Consider the following 21,337-nt stretch of genomic DNA (forward strand, 5'->3'; position numbering starts at 1 on the left):
TTAGGTCAGAGGAAACTACATTTACCCCGGAGAGAATGTTTCCAGGGATGTAGTGTACTGTGGGAAGGTAAACCCGCCTTCTTATGTGCTGTTATAATCCTTGTAAATGTAGGCCAGACGATTCAAGTTGCTGACAGATAAACGAGTAATGATTTAACATCCTTTGGACATTTAAAGAGTTATTTGCATTATAATGAACATAAGTGTTTGTTACAGCCAAACCACAATACAGAACTTGACAGCAACATGCAGGTTGTAGTTAATGTAATAATAATTGATATTATTGTGACTGATTGGATTTAATAAAGCAATGAATTAAAGCATTAGTTGATGCATGTGTGAGTTAATTGACAGTTTTAGATAATTGAGTAATAGAATATTCATCAAGCAGAAATGCATGACATTTACTTTAGTCTTTTTGATGTGATTGCTGTTAGAATGACTTAGATTTAGACTGTTTAGATAAAAAATATGTTTTTGAGAAGTGACTTGGGACTTGATATGAATGAATTGTGCCTCCCCGGAATGAATAGTGACTATGTTAGGAACAGAAAGCTGATCAGAAACTCATCAATACCAAAGCCATTAGCGCCACACACATCCACACACACACGCATCCACCTGACAGAGCTCGTCCTCTCACGGACCAAGCGTCTCCGGACTGTCAGCCTCTGCCGGTCTGCGTAGCTGGATCACATTGTGCCTGCCTGCACACCTGCTACAACACTTGATGAGAGTGTCAAGGGATGGTCTGACACACACATACGCGCACACTAACAAAGCATAAGTGCTTGCACACACACTATTTTTAACCCCTCAGGCATGGCCGCTGAGCTACATCAGAGGCTCGGTGTATGAGGCACTCTGTTGATTCCAGCATTTAATTATTGGTTCGTGACATGACTATTCTGTGATGTTATTACATCCACCCTGAGCCAATTAGGCTGATTATACACCCCTCTCCTGCTCCATTATACACGAAGCTGCCCATGTTTGCTAATAGAGTGGTCTGATTTGGAGTCCTAAAACCCAGAAGGGAGATAGCTTTATTTGTTCTCGGCGTGGGTCCCCTCGACTGAAAAGCAATTATGATTTTGAATGGAGTTTGGGTTAAAATGCCTGAAATGAGGTCTGCGGTTAAAACATGCCTCAGACGTTTTGTTCGCTGAAAGAAAATAAAGCAATAAAATGAGCTGAACCACATCGAGGCTGTTTCAAATAACAGCACGTCTTTACACACCCAAAGCTGGTAAACTTAAACACTTGTTCCCTTTCAATTTGGTCCAACTCCAGTTAGGTTTAATTGAAGTTACTCTACGTTAAACACCGCTGATTTACAGCACTTTTTAAAAACCCCTCTGAGGTTATGCAATAATAAATAGTGGCCGAGCTGGTATATAACTGTTCAAGTAGAGACTAATCCAAGGAAGTATGCACAAGTAAATAAGCCAGCTGCCATAAACCTGCACAATGATAACACTGTAGTGTAGGAAAGGATTTCATTTTCTGACCACTTTTGTGCAAGATTTGCCCATAAAGATGTCCGGAATATTCTAAAGATCCTCGTACATGTTGAAATAAGAAACCAGCAAATGCTTGATTACTACATACCTACTTTCACAGTCAGAACAAAGTAGTTACAGAACTTTTTTTTTTTTACTCCTAAACAAAATGGCAGGATCAGTTTCAGGCCACAATCACTTTGGCTACCTTCGTCCATCAGAGGGCAGTCAGTGATAATGACTAATTTAAACATTTATTTCTTCTAGGGCTGCAACTAAAGGTTACTTTCATTGTCAAATAGTGGATAAATAATGTCTGAAAATGGTAAAAAAAAAGATGATATCCTCAGATGTCTCATTTTGTCCTCAAGCCAAAGATATTCAGTTGTTCTGTCATAGAGGCGTGAAAGAAACCAGCAAACATTCACATTTAAGACGCTGGAATCAGCTAACTTAGACTATTTTTTTATTAGAAATTACTATTATCTAGAATTACTACACTGATTAACCAAGTAACAAAAATGTTATAGATGAATTTAAAAGCAAAACTCAGAAATTGCTGTGGCTCCAATACCTTCACAGATAGTTAAACTGTTTTAAGTAACTCAGTGTACTAGCCAGTGCTTTAGTCACGGTATTCAGTTACCTCACCTATAGAAAGTTTTGGTCACGTGACAGGAGGTGGTCCTATAGATGGGGCCTTAACCCCTCGTCCCTGTTCAAACAATGTCTTTAAATGGTGGGTGCGAACAGCCTTCCTTAGTTCATGCTTGATGACATTGACCCTCTCTGTTGATTCTGTGACCAGTTTTGGTCCATTCTGTTTCTGGTGTTAATTCAGACTCTTGTGCGCAGTCCATCAGTTGCACAAATGCTAGGTTCAAAAACTGCGACTGTAAAAAGTTTTCTTCAGTTCAACTCTGCCAGTGCAGCAGTGGCAGCTTCTCTAAATAACACAAGACATCAATCCACAGTTAGATTCTATACCTCTTGGGTTATGTAATATAATGGTATTCTGTTTGTAATATTGCTGAGCCGGAGAAATACTGAAACCCATCCTCAGTGCTCGTCAGGTTTCAGCAACTTTAGAAAACAAGTGGGTTTTGATGTTCTAACGGCAGACAAATGGATGTGCAAGAGAACATTCATAACTTACCGCCGTCTTCAATTTGTCTGCTGGCACTTAAAGTTTGTTTAATGACACATGTCAGAGCGGGAGGAAGCACCGCCAAGATTGATTTGCCGATGCCAGCATCAAGCAGGTATTAGTTCATCAAGTCGCAGTCGTCAGGAATCGTCAATCTGTCATACGTGTCATTAGTTTTGCAGCGTTGTCACATCCTCCGTCGGCCACAGTTGTCAGTGGAGTTATCATTCATGCGTAATGCTCGCAGGTTTCCTCAGTGTGGAGGATCCGGGGCTGTGCAGGGACTTGTCTTTGGGTGAAGTCATGCTCAAAGCAGGTTGGAGGCTACAGATTCCTGCTTGTGGTGGTTTGGAATTCCGACAGCTGGTTTGGACGGGTGAAACGAATGAAGGCTGTTGACGTAAAATCAAACAGATCCATCACCTGAAGGACAAACTGCTGGAGCAGCTGCTGGGGGAAAGTTCCTCGCCACCTCCTTAGATTGGGTTTTGTTGCTTCTCCCGCTTGCTGCAACCTCTTGTCGCCCTTTATTTTAGATTAAATGGATGAACCATCTTCCTGAGCCCTGGAGGATTATGGGAATGGTGCGCAGAGTCAGCGATATCTTGCCTTTGTGGCTGATACCTTCGATCACATGTAAGGACCTGCTCTTTAAAGGAGGCCGGAGAGAGATTAGAGTGAGCGATGTATGATGATATTGACACGGACACTGACATTAAACACAGGGCCGGATTTTAAACTGGAAAAATGCAATGGACCCAGTTCAGCAAACTGAAGCACAACTGAGACTTCTCAGGTTGGTTTTGTGATGGTAGAAATATTGATTGAGAATATGCATTAATTGGCCCTTTCCTTTATAGGTTTGGTTGTAGATGCACCTTGGTTTTAAGGTGAGGAAGCTCATTCGTTTGTCTTCTGCAGGGATTTGTAATTAGGTAAAAAAAAAAAAAAAAATGGTAAGGTAGTAGATGAGCCTCCTTCATTTGTATGCAGTGCAGGCTGGATCGGGAGCTTACCTGAGTCAGCCAGCACTCACAGGAAGGTTTCTCATCAGCTCTCATTGTCAGCCAGAACACTTAAGACGATTGCTTCCCCGGTGACCTGAAATGCGTGGGAGGTTGAGATGAAAGGATGTAGAGAGGAAGGGGTGGAGGTAGGGAAAAGGACAGGGGTGAAAGAAAGACAGTGATAAGGGAGAGGAGAAGAGATGCACACCGGCAGTACGCGATGCTTTTCTTTGATTCTCCATATGTATAACACTGGTCGTGGTCGGACTGACCTATCGAGAGTAAGCGCTGAGCATAGTCTCCAGCGCTCAAGGAAATCCTGGCCGTAAGGCAGTTGAATTCCTGACTGAGACAGCTTTACGGCTTGATCAACAACCCCTGGTGGTGCTGTGTCAAACTGTCATGGAAACTAGTATGAAAAACGAACCCGTCAAGAACATTTGAAGTATCTGGTTGAGCAGAGGAAATATAAATGTGTGGCACTGTGCATCAGGTGGCAGCACTGGCTGCCTGTGGACATGTGCGGGCGTCTCTATCATCGTCCCGAGTGTTCAGCCGTGAATGGCCTCCTCAGGTGTCTCCGTACTGCCGGCACACAGAGGCAGCCCCCTCTTAATGAAGTCGCTTTCATTTTGCAGAGGAAGAAAGGTGGATGCACTTCATTAACCTCGATACCACTTACAACGCGCACGCCCACCAACACAGACTCACGAGGAGAGCAGAAAAGCGACACAGGCTATATTGAGGGCGGAAGTAACTAAAGCACATGCCAGGCGGATGAAGATGGATGGCAACCTTTTCACTGGGTGCTTTATCTTGGCCCCACACAAGACAAAAACAGCAGCTTTGTCCGCGTCCCATTCTGCTTTTCCATTGGAGAATAGAGAGACAATGTCTAATGACTAAAGACCCTGACGTTTATGGATATTAATGGCTTGTCGGTTGGGCTGCAGATAGAGCTGCGGTGCATTCATTGAAAGTAGGAACAATACCTACTATTAAACCAGAACATTTCCATCTTAATGAGTTCTGTAGGTTCATGCTCAGAGAATATGTTCGGAAGTTAGGAAAAAAATGTTAGTTTCAGCTTCAGGCTCTTTTGTTTTAGGAGTCGTGATAAGACGGTGTCAGTATCTTGACACATTCACGAGTATCGAGTGCAGATTTGAGTTAAGTCTTACAAAGGTACAGAATTGATGTGTTCTGGAAAAGAAGTAAAATGATCTCTTCCCACTGACAGATTTCTGCAAATATTCTTAGGAACAGATTGCCTAAAAGAGTCTTTTTGTGTGTTTTTAATGGAAACACAACTCAAAAATCAGAACTGTAGGTGTATTGTATTTCCATTCACAATTAAGATGTCAAATATTATTTTGATTAATCCTTATAAAAGATGAATTTAAAAAAACAATTAGTGTGACTCACTGGAAATAGACTGTCAGTGGGTGCCTATTCCAGTCTGTGTTCTCCTGCCTTCTGCTATATGTGTTCTGAAGCTCACAGTCGCTACAGGAAACACCAGCAATAAACCCCAGGCTAGCAACCTACACACTGAAAATTTCAAGTTAGTATTTTGCAGGTGCCCTGTTGTCAAGACGACTGTGATTGGTTTACAAAAATACAAACGAGCCGGAGAACACCTGAATTATAATTGGTGCAGCCAGACCTTTCTCCAGCACCGACAGAGCGCTGTTGAGGTCTGATCTGGAGTTCTGGCTATGCGAGACTAGAATTTAAGTCAGTCCAGTTAGTAGTTTCTCTGGTGATCAGCTGCCCCCAATTATTTTGAGTATGAATTTGACAGGTGGCCACTTATTACCTATTGCACCTTTAAATGATTCATTGATTATGAAAGTGTTTATTAGGGTTAAGGTTGTGACAAGCATGCATGTTGATCAAGAACTCTTCAGTCAGGACTGGACATGCTCTGTTGCTGCCCATCATCTTATCTGGTGAAAGACTCCAGTTTCCTTTGCAGCAGCACGTCTTCAGTTTTAGATGTCTTTCCTGCCTGATTTGCCTCGCTGTCAGAATCCTGACTGGGCCGTCTGCAGACATTTGCCTTTTAAATACAGCAGGCTGATCTCGCAGTGGTCTCTGCAAGTGGGCGGACATGAATCAAATTATAATATCCCTCATCTGCCGAGTGCCAGTACCTTCAGCAGCCAAGGACGTTACACTTCTCAATTACTGTCCTCCGCACGTCCTCTGCCTGCCGGCGAACAAGTTCAGCCTGCATTCATCATCAGTTCCGATCTCTCATCTCTCATGATTGGATGAGATATTTCGCTTGATTCGTACCACATGTGCTGGTCCTCTGTTTATGTGTGTTTTTGATAATTATACCTCTGTAGAGGCTCCCAAGTAGGTCACGGGTTATGCGATGGTCCCCTTCTTCGCCTCATTTTCCCTCGCTCTTATGCCTGCTCTCGTGGATCTCTCGCTTCGCTGATGAATTTACGAGCTTGATAATTGGCTAAATTAAAAGCCATTTCCTCTAGTAGTGAGAGCTTTAGGGGCCATTAATGGATCAGCCTATTTAGCTAAAAGGGGGGAAGGCTGCGTTTCTGATAGAGGTGGAAATAAAGGGAAGAGGCAGTGAAGGATGGGACACCATATACCAAAGGGGGGCCGGCAGAGGATTCAGTGATGTCATCTACAGCATCAGGAAGCATGACTGGACTCATTGCTTTATGGATGGCTCCAGTACTTTCATTTCCCTGTGCCTTTTTTGACTTTGACCAGGCAGACATTAATTGCTTGGTTGAATTACGCAGCAAGGCCGGTTGGGAAGCATGGCCATGCCAAGCCTGCATTTAACTGTGGACTCCTGATCCTGATCCTTTTGATGAATGCATTTGGGAGGAAACCTTCATTGCTTAGCTGTCACAGGAGATGCTTGACAAGCTGAATATGAGATGGCACTTTTTGGAGTGATCTAGTGTCCTTTTAAAAGCCAGGTTTCACCTTTTGTCTCTTGGACTCTGTTCAGTGGATTTTTCTAAAGGAGGTCTGAGGCCATGTTTAAACTTAAAGTATTTCCACACTCACTACTATTAAATACATAAAAGATATTTGCACAAAACCGACCAAGTAGTCAAATTTCAGACATTTTCCGCTGATATTGGCTGATTACAGATATGTTGATATTGACATATATGTTGATTGATATGTGGCAATATGAAATCTTTTGTTAGAAATGATAATGCCAAAAAATATGTTTGATCCCTGTCATTGGCAAGTATCAGTGGGTCTGTAGTAAAATACTTTTGTTTCTGTTGCTTTTAGCAGGGCTTGTATGTTGAATTTTTTTTTTTTGAGTTATTTCTTCCAAAGATTTCCTTTTAAGAAATAAGCATTTGACCAATGAAACCTGTGAAAACCTGGAGTTGAATGATGCTCCAGGATTCGGGGCGAGAATGGAATAGAGTTTGGCATTATTTCTTAGCCAGCCTAGTCCAAATCGTTTGTTAATTATCAGAGTCATCACCACTGGCACTCCTATAACAGCAAAAGGCGTCAGATAAAGGTGATCAGAAGGGACTCTTTGTTGCCCTGATATAGAAGAGATTCAGTGGCTCTGTGAACAAATAAAAAAATTATGACCCTACCTCAAACAGTCGAAACCCAGATTACAACATTGTTCCAGATCTGGATGATTGCACTTTGGCGGTCTGCTCCTGTTTGCCAGAGTTGAGCCACAAGCAGGCCATACCATGGCCACATGCTAGCCAAGAGCAAACCAAATAAACCAGAATTGGGCCAAGTTTGGACCAACAAGAGTGGACCCACCGTGTGGGCCAGATCTGGGCTGCAACAGTTTTTCTTTGTAAGAAAGCTCACCATTCTCATGCCTCATCACCAAGACTAGAGGAACACAATACTTCTTTGTTAAGAAGCAGAAAAGGCATAGCATGTAGCTACTAAATGAAATCCTGCCTGTTGTGTGAAATGAAGTGAGCAGTTTGGTATTGAAACTGGAGTGCATTACTCCTGTAGAAAATTGATTTTAAGGCTTATAAACTCCAGCATATTAAAATGTGTCCAAACAAGCAGTGGCATATTAAGACTGAGCTTGAGCTCTGTGTGGACATGGCCCGAGGCTCCAAACCGACCTAGAGGCTGGACAGCGAGCAGGTCTGAGGAGAAACAGTCATCTCTTTCCACGACTGGAATGTCAGGAACGTGGGCCGTCAGCCTCACACCTTCCCATCATGTCATCGGCTGCACGGTTTGGTGTAAAGGGACCACAGAGGAGGAGCGCTAACACGGAGCCCCTTCATATCAGCTCCCACCTTTGACTTTTCAACACAGGCAAAGGAGCTGACTGTTGCAGGGCCTGAACGGAGACGGACATGGACTGTCTAGCTGAGATTGGGAGGAATGGTCCATGGCACCCTTGTCAAAATAAGGATAACACTCACACACAGAGGCGAGCCTCAGAGGCGTCTGGGGAATCAAATATTCATCAAAATAGGCAAACTCCACATCGTACAGCAGTATCAATTCATTTTCATTTTCAGTCAGTCCAGGCTGTCTATCTCAGTGTCTGCTTCGGGGTGTTTAATCTCTTCCCTCACACTAAATTAATCAAGGCAGGCCGGGGCCCACAGAGGAGCTGCAGATTTGCGCGGCGTGAAATTGCGCTATTGTCAAAAGATTCTGCTTGAGTGAAAGGAAACCCTCTTTGCATTTCTATCTTCTCTTATATATAATCACAGTGCCACTGTGCTGCATATGCAAATGACTCATTAAGAAATCTAAGTGGCCGCTGTGCTCTGAGATTAGGGCTAGCCTTTACCAACTCTGTGTGAGCACACTCACACACTCCTAATCTGTATCTCACGCAAGGAAACACGCTCACATTCTCGACACCTTGATCCATATCATCTCCACCGCTGTATCCAGAAAATGGATAAATGAGAACACCAGAGACGGTGGATGTCACTCTGCGTGGCCTCAGCAGCTCAAGCCTCATTTCCCATCAGCTGAGGCAAATCCACCACAATGAAGATAAGCAATGCGAGCTCCGCTTTTCCCCTTCTGGAGAGCAGTTGTTTGGCAAAGTGCGCCAAGGCCACGTAAACTGGGGCGACATGAAGGATGTGCTGTGAGAGGTAAACAAGTACCAAAAGGATCCTTCCCTCCTTTTTCTTGTCTCGCCCTCCGGCCCATTTCTCAGCCTCTATTTATTCAAGTGGTGGAGAAAAGGAGGGGACAGTGAAAGGGCTGTATACACCTCACAGCTGGAAACTGATAGGACTTTTTACAACCCACAGTGTCCTGTGTGTGAGAAAATGCAGTAGTCGGTCCAAGCCCCTTTAGAAATCTCCCCCATTTCCCCAGTTCTTGGCCCTGTTTTGCGGATGACCTAAAGACTCTCCACTCCAGACACACATATGTTGTCCGACGCTCCCATACATCCTTTTTGAATCGGGGGGGATCTGAAAAGGCCGCTTTTGTTCCTCCTGATGATGTCCGCTACTAACTTATAAGAGAGGCTGTGGAAAAGAGGTAAAGAATTCGTCCGACTTGTATTTTTTATCCAGAAAATGAGCTGTTTATGTGTTTCCCAGCACACATCCACAGTTATGACTCAATTATTAAGCACTTGAAGCAGGTTGATTGCCGCAGTGACAGTCTGACTTCAAACTGCTCTGCAAACAAGAGTTTACCCCCTTAAAGCCTCGCTCAATGTGGAAACACAGGGAGGTATTCGAAGCGTACAATAGAGCCGGAGAGAGGGAGGGAGGGACGACACGTTTTTCTTCCTGTCTGTAAAATCCTTTTTGGGTCTTTTTTTTGGGAGGGGACAGTATTCTCAGAGGAGGGGGTCTCTTTACAGTCAGAGCTGCAAACAAAGACCCCCTTCCCCTGTTATAAACACAGCCAAATCTTTAGTCTCCACGTGTGGCCGTCTCTACAGTTAATAGCATTACGAGGCAGAGCTGCCCGTATGATGTGTGACGCACGCATTTAATGAATATTGAGACCCGATCTCCTTCTTTGTGTCTCTCTGTGTGTCCATCGGCTCTTTGAAAACTCGCTGCAGATGAACCTTTGACGCAGAGTACGAGCGTTTCTAGTCTGAAGTGCCATTGACATGCTGTCTCTGTCCATATAATGTGTGTGTGGGTGGCAACATGCAAAAAGCCATTGAGAATCCAATGGGCCCATCTGCTATGTTTGAGGCCCTGCTCACACACACACACACACACACACAAACACACACACACACACACACACACACACACCGGCTGCTCGAGTAAACCTTGATCACTGCCCATCCATCATGCCCCTTGATTATGTTTTTTTAAGTTTGTTTGAAATATTACGCAAAGCCTAGATATAACATAGATGAGAGCTGTCTCTCCCAACATGCACAGATTTTTTTTCAGTTTCTGACCGTCAGAAGCGATGTCGGACACGTTGAACATGTTGAGCAAGTGTGTCACTTGGCATCCACTGAAATCAAGAAAGAACACAAATTCTTCTTGTCCAGTGCCAAAAAAAAGGCATCGGCATCCATCGAAAAACAACTGACCCTACTAATTTATGCTACAGTTTGCACAGAAGCTGAGAAATAATGGCACACCATCAAACATTCTACAGCGACACGGAACATGTTATGTTGGCAGTTGTCTTCAAGTGTCCTTTTTACATTTACTTCCCATGGCACACAAATCAAATCAATCAAATCTAGATAGTTGACCAAACAAGGCAAACAGCTGACTTCAAAAATGATCCGAGTGGAGAGGACGTCTTCCGTTATTTACAGACACTCCTTGTGCTAATTGTGTTTAAAAGTTGCAAGACGTCTTCGAACATGCAGGAACCATCAAAAATGGAGCAACGCCCGCAAACTAGTTCAGGCAGACGACTCGAGCTGCACTGCGCTCTCCACCATCATCTACCCAACACACACGCTCAAAAAAATCCCCCAACTCTCCCTGCCTCGCTGCACGTTTTCTTTCAGCCCTGCCGCCACGCCAGCATACACCTGCAGACTCCGACTGGGGTGTGTTCCAGATGTTTCGCTTGTCGGATGAGGTTGGAGCCAAGACAGCAAACTCCAAACCCTGTTTTTGCTGCGACAGTAAACATTTAGAACATGAGTCGTCCGACTGAAATGCTCTGAGCAAAATCTGGAGCGCGCAGAGTTTAAAAAGACAACAGAAGGGAGATTTTTATCTTTGTCTTCTTTGAAATGAAGACATATCCGGTTTTGTAATCGTCTCTGTTCTCTTGTGAGTTGAGGTCCAAAACTAAGCCAGTTCCCCCAAATCACCTCACTCCACACGACGACAGCAAATACACAGCTGTTCCAGTGAGTTTAGCTTGAACCACCGGGCAAGCGTGAGCTGCGCTGCAAGGATACACGTGCTAAGATGCGCACCGTTGAGGTAATAGTCGGTTTGAAAGCATAGCAAAGTGAACAAACACGGGCAATCACGGATGTCAAATCTGGCAAGAACGTCTCCAAACAATTCCAAACAAAGACATATAGCCTCGGCACACCAAACATCTGTGTGGGTCTGTGTTCGTTGGAGAATGATTGATTGTTGTGCCGTGGCCCTAATGATTAAGCTAGAGCTGCAACAATTAGTCAGTTAGTTGTTCAAAAGAGAACTTATCAGTCACGTTTCAAGCAAAAATGTAAAACATTTTCTGGTTCTAGCTGCTTGAATGTGAGTTTTCTTTGTAATGAATGAAGAGTCTTTTTGGTCCTTGGGTTTTTCCATCTATCTGCGGTCATTAATCATTTCTCTTTGCTTTGTACCGCTTGTTTTCTTATAAAATAACACTAAATCGTTCCAAACGGAGCAAATGAAGAATCCGATATAAACTTACCCTGAAATCCCCCAGGTGGCTCACAGGGCTTTGGAGCTGCATTTAAACGTTTGACAGCTAAATGAAAGCAAATAGTAAGTAGGACGAAATGTAATCAAAGGAACAATTTTCTGACCTTGGGTGGTACCAATGAGCAATTGTGTGTGCGCATTCATGTGTGCTAATTTTGGTACCAGGGACTAAAAAACGAGCTTGCACACACACACACAAATGTGTGTGTGCGTTTTAGGAAGTCCTGTGACCGGCCACATCCCTCCCTCTCCCCCCTCGACTCTCCCCGACATGAATCACTTGGAACCAACACACTCTGAGCTAAATTAACTCCCCCTCTCGCTCACCCTTAATCACATTAGCCTAAGTGATATGGGAACGCCAGGCCAGACACACACTCCCTCCTTCTCTCTCTGTCTTTCAACCCAAATAAATAGCCACTCCTCCGGAGCTTTAAGTTGTCTTAAGCTCCATCTTTGGATAATAGAGCGTTTGCTGCCCAAAAGACCCCAGTGTGGAATAATGAGGATCAAGACGAGGGCAGAGAAAGCAGGACTAGAGAAATGCAAGAGGGTGGAACAGAGGAGGAGAGCTGACACTGGGCTAATACCCGCCCCGGGACAAAACCCATCAAAACACCTGTTTTGTCAGGGTGTGAGGTTATTGTGCGGAACCACTACTGGACTTTTTTCCCCCCGTAGTTGACTGTTTTTGTGGCGGTGGGTGAATAACTTTTAATGAACCAGGCTTATGTCTGGATGGTGCCAGTTCTGACCGGCTGGATAAAGCGACAGGGTATTTCACAGTAGATTAGTGTAGTCAGGATAACAAACTTCAAACCGTGATACAACACTTAACATATGATGGGGAGGGTCATTTTTTTTTATGTTTTGAAAAGAGAAATGTAAATGCTAGCTTATTAACGCAAAGCTGTCTGACGTGTTTCAGGCATGAACGCTTTAATACCGTATAATATCAAACAAATGACACACACAGTTGGACTGCTGGCACGGTAAATGCAGATGTTATCGAACACTGCGATACTGGCAGCAATTTGCAATATATTTCACAACGTCAAATGTCGAACAGCTGTTACGGCGGCTTCAGGCTTTCATTTTGAAAAGAAAATCCAAACTTAACGGCCGAGGTTACTACAGGTTTATTGGCCTAGCAGCATACACACGGCGCTTTAACACACAGACATGGAGGACACCACCGTGTTCGCAACATTTTGGGATTAAAGCCGAGGGATTTGAATGAGGATACATGTCGTCTTCGGCCGCTTCACCTTCTCGTGAGGCTTCTCCCAGTCTCTAATGCTGCTGGTTTGTGTTGGTACAAAACAGTGGCACTTTAGCAGTACTTCATATAAACTAGCGTTGATTCCACTAAGTATGACCGGGGTTGCCGTCCATGCAGGACACATACACACACACACAGTGTCTCCACATGTTCCTGGTTAATAATCGATGGAGGGAGCTCTGTGGTCTCTGTGTTATTCCTTTGTAAATAGCTCCCAGTTTCTGGCTGCCCCGGCCCATCTTTTATGGATGAGCCCCTCATATGCCTTGTCACCACTGCTCGCCATCAATCTGCATCAGCTGGGCAAACAGCAGATTGACTGGCCTGTGTGAGCCTGCATGTGTGAGATAGAGGACATGAGCTAGATTTATGATTTTGTACATCTGCGGTGAATCTTTGTCGGTTGTGTAGTGGAGGTGGGTGGGTGTTGTCAGGTATACCAACTTCATAATTGTAGTACTTTGCTGGCGCTGGTTTCAGGGACATTAATTTCGACCTTTCTGTCGGCACCAAAGTTTTGTGCAACTTTCATCATTTTTTTTTCTTTTCCATCCTGTTTTGCATTTCTGTACCTCAGCAAAAACACTGCGGGATGGAAGTGACGGCATATATTGAATCTTGGGGCGTTTTTGCGTTTTGACATGCACATTTCCGCCAGTGACACTGATTATTACGTGTGAAAGAGACTCCTTTCACGCTCTGCGATCACCTCTCATCTCATCATCCTCCTTTATCTACTTCCTGTCGCTCATCCGTCCCACGCTGGTCCGTCTCTTTCTGCTTCAGCCCTCCTCCTTTCCCGCATTCTGACGAGTCTTGTGTGCTTTTTTGACACCGAACTTTTGCTAACTGTCTTTTTTTTCCTGTCTTCTCTCTGTCTCTCTTTGCCTTCGGAAGATCACAAATATATAATTGCAGGTAAGTGCACCAAACCGCTTCCTGCGCTTCGTCGTTCTGCTAACACTTGGTTGCCCTTCACGAGCTACGAGGCCTTTATGCAGGCCTCATTAGAACGACAGTCGACAAGACAAAGAGCTCGAAGATCAATGCCACACACAGACATGCACACATAGACACATACACTCATCCCCTGGAGGTCTTTGTCTGAACAAAGAGTGTCTGGTAGTGTCAGCGTTGGGGTGTGTGTGTCTGATTTAATAAGATATAGGAAGGATTTGTTAAGTATGTGAGCTGTGTGTGAGGATGCAATGGGGGGATGTGTTCACCTGTTGCATTCATGAAATATGTTCTGATGAGAGCCCTCCTGCTCCCTCCTATATATACTGGATACTTGTACTTGCTGACAGAATTAAGGAGCGTAGTCTGATGTCATACCTTCTCTATGTGCCTTATGCAATTTGCTGCTGCTGATTAAGGCTACCACAGTAAATTTATCATAGCAATTTGTGTCAAGCTGCCTGCATAGCGAGGACACGCTGTGGCAGCATGAACGGTTGTCATGTACTGAAGACATTTTGACATGCAGCCGTAGGGAAAGCACAGGCGTGAATGGTACAGTCAATGATCGCCGAGTATTGTGCGTGCTGACTTGGGCATGAAAAAATATTTTACAAAGCAGGATTAAATTGAAATGCAAAATGGCTCATATACAACAAACTAGGTTAACTGCATCTAAGCTCTCTCCTTTGCCTAATATATGATAATTATTTTTATTCTTTTAATTGTACCAGCGAACCTGCTATATCAAAGGCTACGTATCACTCTTGTTGTCCCGAACAAGCGTTTGTATGTGTGTTCAATCCACACAACTCTGTAACTGCGTGTGGTACGAACTCTAAATTGAGGCTTTAGACTTTCACAAGAGGATGTGGCGAGGATAAAGGTGGGGTTGAGTCAAAGGTCATGCATGGTGGGGTTGTGAAGGCTCTGGAGCTCGGGTAGTCTGTGACCTGCCCGCCGATGGTTTCCTTGGGGATCTCATTAACCGCTGTACAGGCTAACGGTCCTCGCCGAGCGAGCCGGCACAAACAAGCAACTGCAACACAGCCCAGAACAGCCTCCAGACCGAGCTTAGACGCAGCGGTACTCTAAAACTTCCTTTCACTCTGTCTGAATGGAACTCAGATTGCAGGGTATTGAAGGTGTGGTCTTCGCTTTCCTATCCTATTCTGTGGTGCGCATTTTTAGTATTGAGGTTGCCATTATGTGTTATGATGGTACAAGATGGTGCATGCTAAATTGTGTTTCAGTAACCTACTGTCACACAAATCTGTGGTTGGTACCCTTTGTTGACCGCAACTTAAGCAAGTCGTATTCAGTTCTCTCAGGATACTTGCAAGTGAATTGTGAGACTTTTTTTTCCCAAGATGTTTTGGTGCTGCAGCCCAAGCAGGCTTTGTATGAATGGCAGCACGCAATTACGACACCACCCTGGAAGACTGTAGCATTTAAAACAGCTGTGAGATGATGGTATCAGCATGTCTCCCTACCAAAACTACTGAGTAAGGTGATTGACAGTGACTCCCAAAGTGAAATATATGACAATTCTGATAACAGCATGTAGAGTACCAGCCCATATAGTGTACTACTAGGTCGCTGTCCTGTAATGACCATAAATATGGGTTGTTCCAAGCTGCTTACACAGAAGACCTATTGAGAGTTTTTTTTAGGTGAGGACAGGATAGATGATGGAGGCATTACATAAACTCCCGCTCCTGTAATTTAAAGCGGCTGTGTTGATCATCTCAGGGTCGGACAACGGCATCATTCTCCTCCTTTGCTTCTGTCTCTGTTGTGAATCTTTTGGAATGTTTGCTTCGTATCTCATGCATTTCTGTCCCTCATGCTTTGATTCTGATGTTGTGCCTCGTTTTGATTTGACAATAACAGGACGGGGGAAGATGTTAGCGGGGCATGATATTTTCCTTTGTCATTTTTTTTCACCATTTGCTGGACCTTTGACACATGTTCGTGCATTCAGTGACTGATACCGCATGAATAGCGGTGCCTCATCACCGGCAGACCCTATTATCTGCACACCGGCATTTTTCCTCAAAAAGCCCCATTCAACAAGGAACAGGTAGCTTGGCCTTAGCTTTTCAAAAGCAACGCACCATTAACAATGCACGCCAGTTGAGAGGACATCTTTTGTCTGCTTAGCTATGAATCAAGCAGATACCAATTTCCTCTCCTAGCCAAAGACAGATCCGTTGTTCCTCTCGTCCGCTCCAGTGATCTCTTCTTTTCTGAGCCAGAACTCCATTATCAGCCCTTTAATGTGACTTTCAAATGCGAGAGGATGCAATTATCTGCTGTCTGGTTTGGGAGGTCAGTCTGTGCAGTAATCAGCATTGGAGGGTTACGGCCTGTAGCTTCTGGCTCTTTAGCCTTCTGTCCTCAAGCGTGTAGGTGCCATTCACATTAAATGAGAAGCTGTATGGTCAATATTACCCAGCTTGGTGGTGGATCAGTGGCCCCTTGACATAAATCCTGTAACCTTGTCACATCTTATCCTGCCATTGCCCACTGGACTGTTTTTAAAGGCAAACTCTCGGACTGACAGCTGACAGAACTGACATTTTGGGAAAAGGCCTCTTTCAAGTGCGCCCTGGAGGTTTTCTGGACTCTTGCCTCGATTAATACTGTTGTTTAATTCAAAGAGATCGACTTGCAGGGTTGAAAGTAAATTACCATGTGACAGAAGGAGTAGGAGAAATTTAGGAGCTGAGTGAATCTTTGAGTAGTGTGAATAGTTTGATGTGGAGGCTCGCAGCTGTGACCTTGATGTCAAGAAAATGTAAATGTAAAAAAAGTATGTGATTTTTGTATCTTTTGAATATATGTAAACCAAGGCTGCTCATTTAATGATCGTCCAAGGAGATGTGGGACTAATTTTTTCTTATTTTTCTTACATATTACAAGTTACTCAGGGCTTTTTTCCAGATTTGGTTTATTCTGATGTTCGTCAGTACTTCTTCAGACTTATCTTTCTCTGAGTAGAGTTGAGAAAGTCCATTCTGGGCCAGGCGAGCAGCAGCCCCATAAGTTATCGTTGACGATATATCACCGGCAACCCCCCTTGTCATGTCCCTTTCACTCCTCCTGTTTGGCTTCCTCTCTCCCTCTTTCCTTGAGGCCAGAGCGTGGCCCCGGCCCCCCTACAAGGAGCCCAGCCTTGGATCGGAGGCATCCTCATCTATCAGTCCAGCAAAAAAACCTCCCTGTAGTCAGGGCCATCCTGACCCTCTGTATCAGTCCTTTCTCAGATAAGAGGCTAATGAGCTGACATGCTCACAAAATAGACCAGAGTTTCAAGTTCCATACTGGTGGTTTCCATTGTTCAGCCCCTTGACCGTGGATAGCTTATACCTGACTTAACTGCACATTACTTTCACCTGCATGCTTTGAGTTTTAGACAGATTTCCTACCTCCCAGGCAGCTATTGGTTTTAGTAGATGTCAGTATGTTATAAAAAGTCACTTGCAGAGACCTGCTCATGACAGGTGATCCATCAGCGAGCATTTCAGTCTGCTTTATTTGCCGCCAGAGTTTGGGTATCATTGGAAATGCAGAGACGGTTGTGAGAACTCTTCCTTGGTGGTGCATTTCAAGACGCTCGACGCATCCAAGATTTTTGATTTGGCTGCCAAAAGCCTTACATTCTTGAGCTGTGCTGCCTGGAATTCAAATCCAAAACAAACAACAAACAGATATGGATGGTGCGATAAGGATAGTGTGGATGGATACACGAGTTAAAAAAAACCTTTACTGTAATGCATCGAATTTTAAGAAATTAAAAAAAAGGTTTTTAAGTAGAACATGCTTAAAGCTCATGAGTGTGGTTAGGTTGTGTTGTTGGCTGTACGGTAACTTTCGCAAGACAGAAAGTCTTGGAAGCCTTGGGCAGCAGGCTTTCCCTTGGTGTTTACACTAGTTCCTTGGGACTCATCCTTGTCAATAAATATCAAGTATATCTTGTACATGTGTTGTATTCATTTCGAGGTGTCCGGGGCCCCTGGAGGCATACATGTCAGCTCTTGCATGCTGGTATGTGCAAGCATTTATGTCCAAAGGAACATATGACTGTTTATTTCCATAGGCGTATATGCCCGCAAGACTGTTTATTTCCAGATGTGCGCGTATTTGTATAAGAAAGTGAGCTGTGCATGGAGAGCAAACGCTCTCAGCAGCATATGTTTAGCGCCATGAAGCAAAGCGCTAAACATATAATTTTCTATTCTCTATTCTCTCAGCATCCTAACAACTAGAAACAGTGCCGGAACAGCCTGGAAGGGATTCTCAAAAGTTACATATTGATGTTTGTCTGTTGTAAGAGAATGTCAGGTACAGGCAGGAAAATAAAAGATTAGAGCTCGACCGATACTTGATTTTTGGGGCCAATGCCGATATTAGGAATTCGAATATTTTGATATCTATATATAATGGCCGATATACAAACGTTTATTGCAATGCTATCTCAAATATGATTGTCAAACACTTCTAAGATTTGTAGCAGACAGGATATAAACACTTAAGAGGTATTAAAGGGGATTGCTCTTTCAACACACGTACAGATCACTGAAAAATATTGAAGTTATAAAAAATACAGAAATGAAAATGAAATTTCATGACAATAAAATACCCTCTGAGCATTTGTAATTCTATTTCCACAGTGTTTTAATATATTTAATGTCTTTAAAATCATCGTTATGCGATGATTTGCACACTTTAGACATTCCTTAAGATTCTTATGTATTATATATTCTTTGTACCAAAAAAACCCCTTGAACATTTACAGCTAATAGCTCATAAAATGGCTGCCACCGCTTTCATGAGAGGAAGAATTATTAAACTATTTAAGTTTTTAAGAATATAAATCCATCCATCGATTCTTGTTAGAGTCATACTTGTCTGAGAATTATTAAAAATGGGACTTCGAGTGCTTCTAGAACTGAAGTATTTGAAGTGTATATCTCCTGATTAACAGCTGTGATTTGCTCTGACTTGTGTAAGATTATTGTGGCCCAGAGGCATGTTTATTAAGTTACACAGATTCTTTTTGGCAGCTCCAAAATCCACTGCCTGGAGTCTGTCTGCTTGGCTGTTAACTCTTTGTCAGGGTTAGGTTGCTCTCTTCCTTATTGGGAATATCTCTCTCTCTCTCTCTCTCTCTCTCTCTCTCTCTCTCTCTCTCTCTCTCTCTCTCTCAAGCGCACACACACGAGTGTGCTGCAACTTAATTGTCTTGGTTGGAACATGACCAAGGGTTTTTGCAGCTACTTTTTCCCCCTGCAGGCCTGAACACTATCCTCGTTGCTCCACCTCACCCTCTCCTGCTGAAGCGAGATACAGGGATCACCTCGGCTGTGTCTGCTGTTCTCTCCAATGCTATGATTTCTGACCCACATATTCAAACTCATTATCTTATCTTCGAGGCTCCGGTGAACTTTGTGTCATGGCCAAGCTCATTAGTCGCGGGATATTCCCGCATTGTGTATTATTGCTTTTGTCTGGTTTTTGTCCCTGCCCTGCTGTAAATGCTGTAAACAGCTTTGCAGAGCGCCACAGTTACAAGAGGTGGCCGCTCCAAGGGGCCCCAAGGCACATGGGAAAGTGTGCGGGATACTTTATGGCTCCTCTGCCAGCTTCTTATTCATGTGTGTAAAATGTTTTGGTGCATTGCAGTTCCTCTTTTACCCTGACAGTCTTGCAATATACAGAACTGTAGAGCGCAAAGACCTGATTTTATCTGAGTGTTGCAGATTAAGAGCATCAGATTTGCCTCGCTCGGGTTAAAATAATTCAGAAACACTATTTTGTGGCGAGTTTTGCTTTGTTATCAGCTTGATAACTGACACCACTTCAGTATCAGTGCATGCATGATCTAAAGCTGATTTCCCAAGAAACCCAGAGAAGAAACCCACATATTCTGCAAGCACAAGTACTACAAACAGTGAGGAAAGATGTGCTGGATGCTAAACTAACCACATATTGATTAACCCTCTAGATTACACTTGATTTGCGCTGACTGAATATATCTTTATGACTTGTGTAGATCTACAGCAGCAATCACTCCAATATAAATGGCCATTTGAAGGAAAAAAAAAATATCAGAATATCGACAATTTACTTAAAATGTCATGGATTTAGTTTACAGCACGTACGGAATATTGACACTTGCACTCAGTTGACGACTTCATAGGTTTCCCACTCTATTAAGGGGGAGGACACAGAGGTCTGTAGAGGGATTATAAGTCTGTTCCTCCACCTGTGGAGGTGGTTCTCATTCCTGGCTCAGATAGTATGACTGAACAGAATAGGGGCTACTCTTTGAATCTGCTGCCATCTCATGGCTGCTTGCTGCACAGTTCAGAGTAACAACTGCTCCTTCAATTCGTTGCCACCTTACCTTTAAAGTCTGTATCACAGTAATCAGATGACAAAGATAGATTAAAGTAAATTAGTGTCTTGCCTCCCTGGTGTTCTCGCTCTTGAGATAATCTAAAGGCAGTGGTTTTTGCTTTTTTTTTTCTGCAGATAACAACAGCAGGTCATAGGGAGTTCAAATCAGCTGCTCATTATTCTGTTGCCCAAGGTCGGCCTTATAGCGCAAGTTCCCAGTTCTAGAAACACACAACACGTCAATTGTTTGCTTGCCCAAGCATCCGAGACTCATCTGTGTCTGGTCTGAAGGTTACTGATGAATGAAACATGATACAGCATAAAGAAGAAGAAGAGGCAGGCAGAAACAAGTAACACTGGGAGATAACTGTTGCATCAATGTTTCTGTTCGTCTGTGTTGAGGTCAGGATCAGTGCCAGACTGACCAGTACCAGCTCTCCCACGTAATCATTGTTCTTATCTCTTTGGCGCTTTGTCTATGCTGATGGTGTACTTCTGTTAGTTACCTCCGGCAGTGTCAGTGTGTCCCTCAGCTCTCTTTTCTGCAGAGATGCAGCAAGGATTTGTGTTACTAAAGCAACGTGGGTTAGGTTTTGGCGCTGAACTTGGATGGTTAGGATTAGGGATTAACAACGCAGGTTCAGGTCACGACTGAGGAGCACATAGTTACTTTACTGCTATCAAGCATGCAGAGATTAATTTAATTCCTCCTTCATTTTGACTGAACTGAAAATGGAGCCCTGATTTCAAGAGGTTTGTACATGTGTTTCAACTTAATCTGTTCAGGAGTCTTGAAACTTTCAGTCTCAAAACTGCTACGACAAGTAGGTACACTAGGGGGCGCTGATGCTCCAACACTAAGTATAGGGAGGTGGCTCCATCAGCTGATCACCTCCTCCTCCTCAATGCGAGGGGTCCAAACCTGGACTCAGCCCTCAAGCTGCCCTCGTCCTCCTCCTACTCCTACTCCTCCTCTCTGGGGCCAGACTCATCACATAATAGAATCACAGCAGACGGAGGTAATTATCATTTAAATACATACTTTAGACATGAAAAACAACCTCAACTCCGGCAAAATGTGCTGTCACGGAGGTATTTTAGCTTAATGATGTTTTTTTATATATTTTTTTTTTATGGTGCATCTGCTCTTTCCAAAGAAAAACGGAGCCAACAGT

The 21,337-nt window shown here is 43.7% G+C and overlaps 1 protein-coding gene across 8 annotated transcripts in view; it reads left to right on the top strand.

Annotated features, from left to right (window-relative positions):
* Positions 1-21,337, top strand: part of agrn (agrin) — a 279,643-nt gene that overhangs the window by 56,453 nt on the left and 201,853 nt on the right. For 6 of the 8 annotated variants that reach the window (XM_030421898.1, XM_030421897.1, XM_030421900.1 and 3 more), the window contains exon 3: positions 13,698-13,718. The exons of the other annotated variants lie outside the window; for them this stretch is intronic. In XM_030421898.1, the coding sequence (XP_030277758.1) occupies positions 13,698-13,718 (21 nt within the window). The remainder of the gene's footprint in view (positions 1-13,697; positions 13,719-21,337) is intronic. 8 annotated transcript variants of the gene reach the window in all.

Source organism: Sparus aurata, chromosome 7 (assembly GCF_900880675.1).
Source record: "Sparus aurata chromosome 7, fSpaAur1.1, whole genome shotgun sequence".
NCBI classification, from domain to species: Eukaryota; Metazoa; Chordata; class Actinopteri; order Spariformes; family Sparidae; genus Sparus; species Sparus aurata.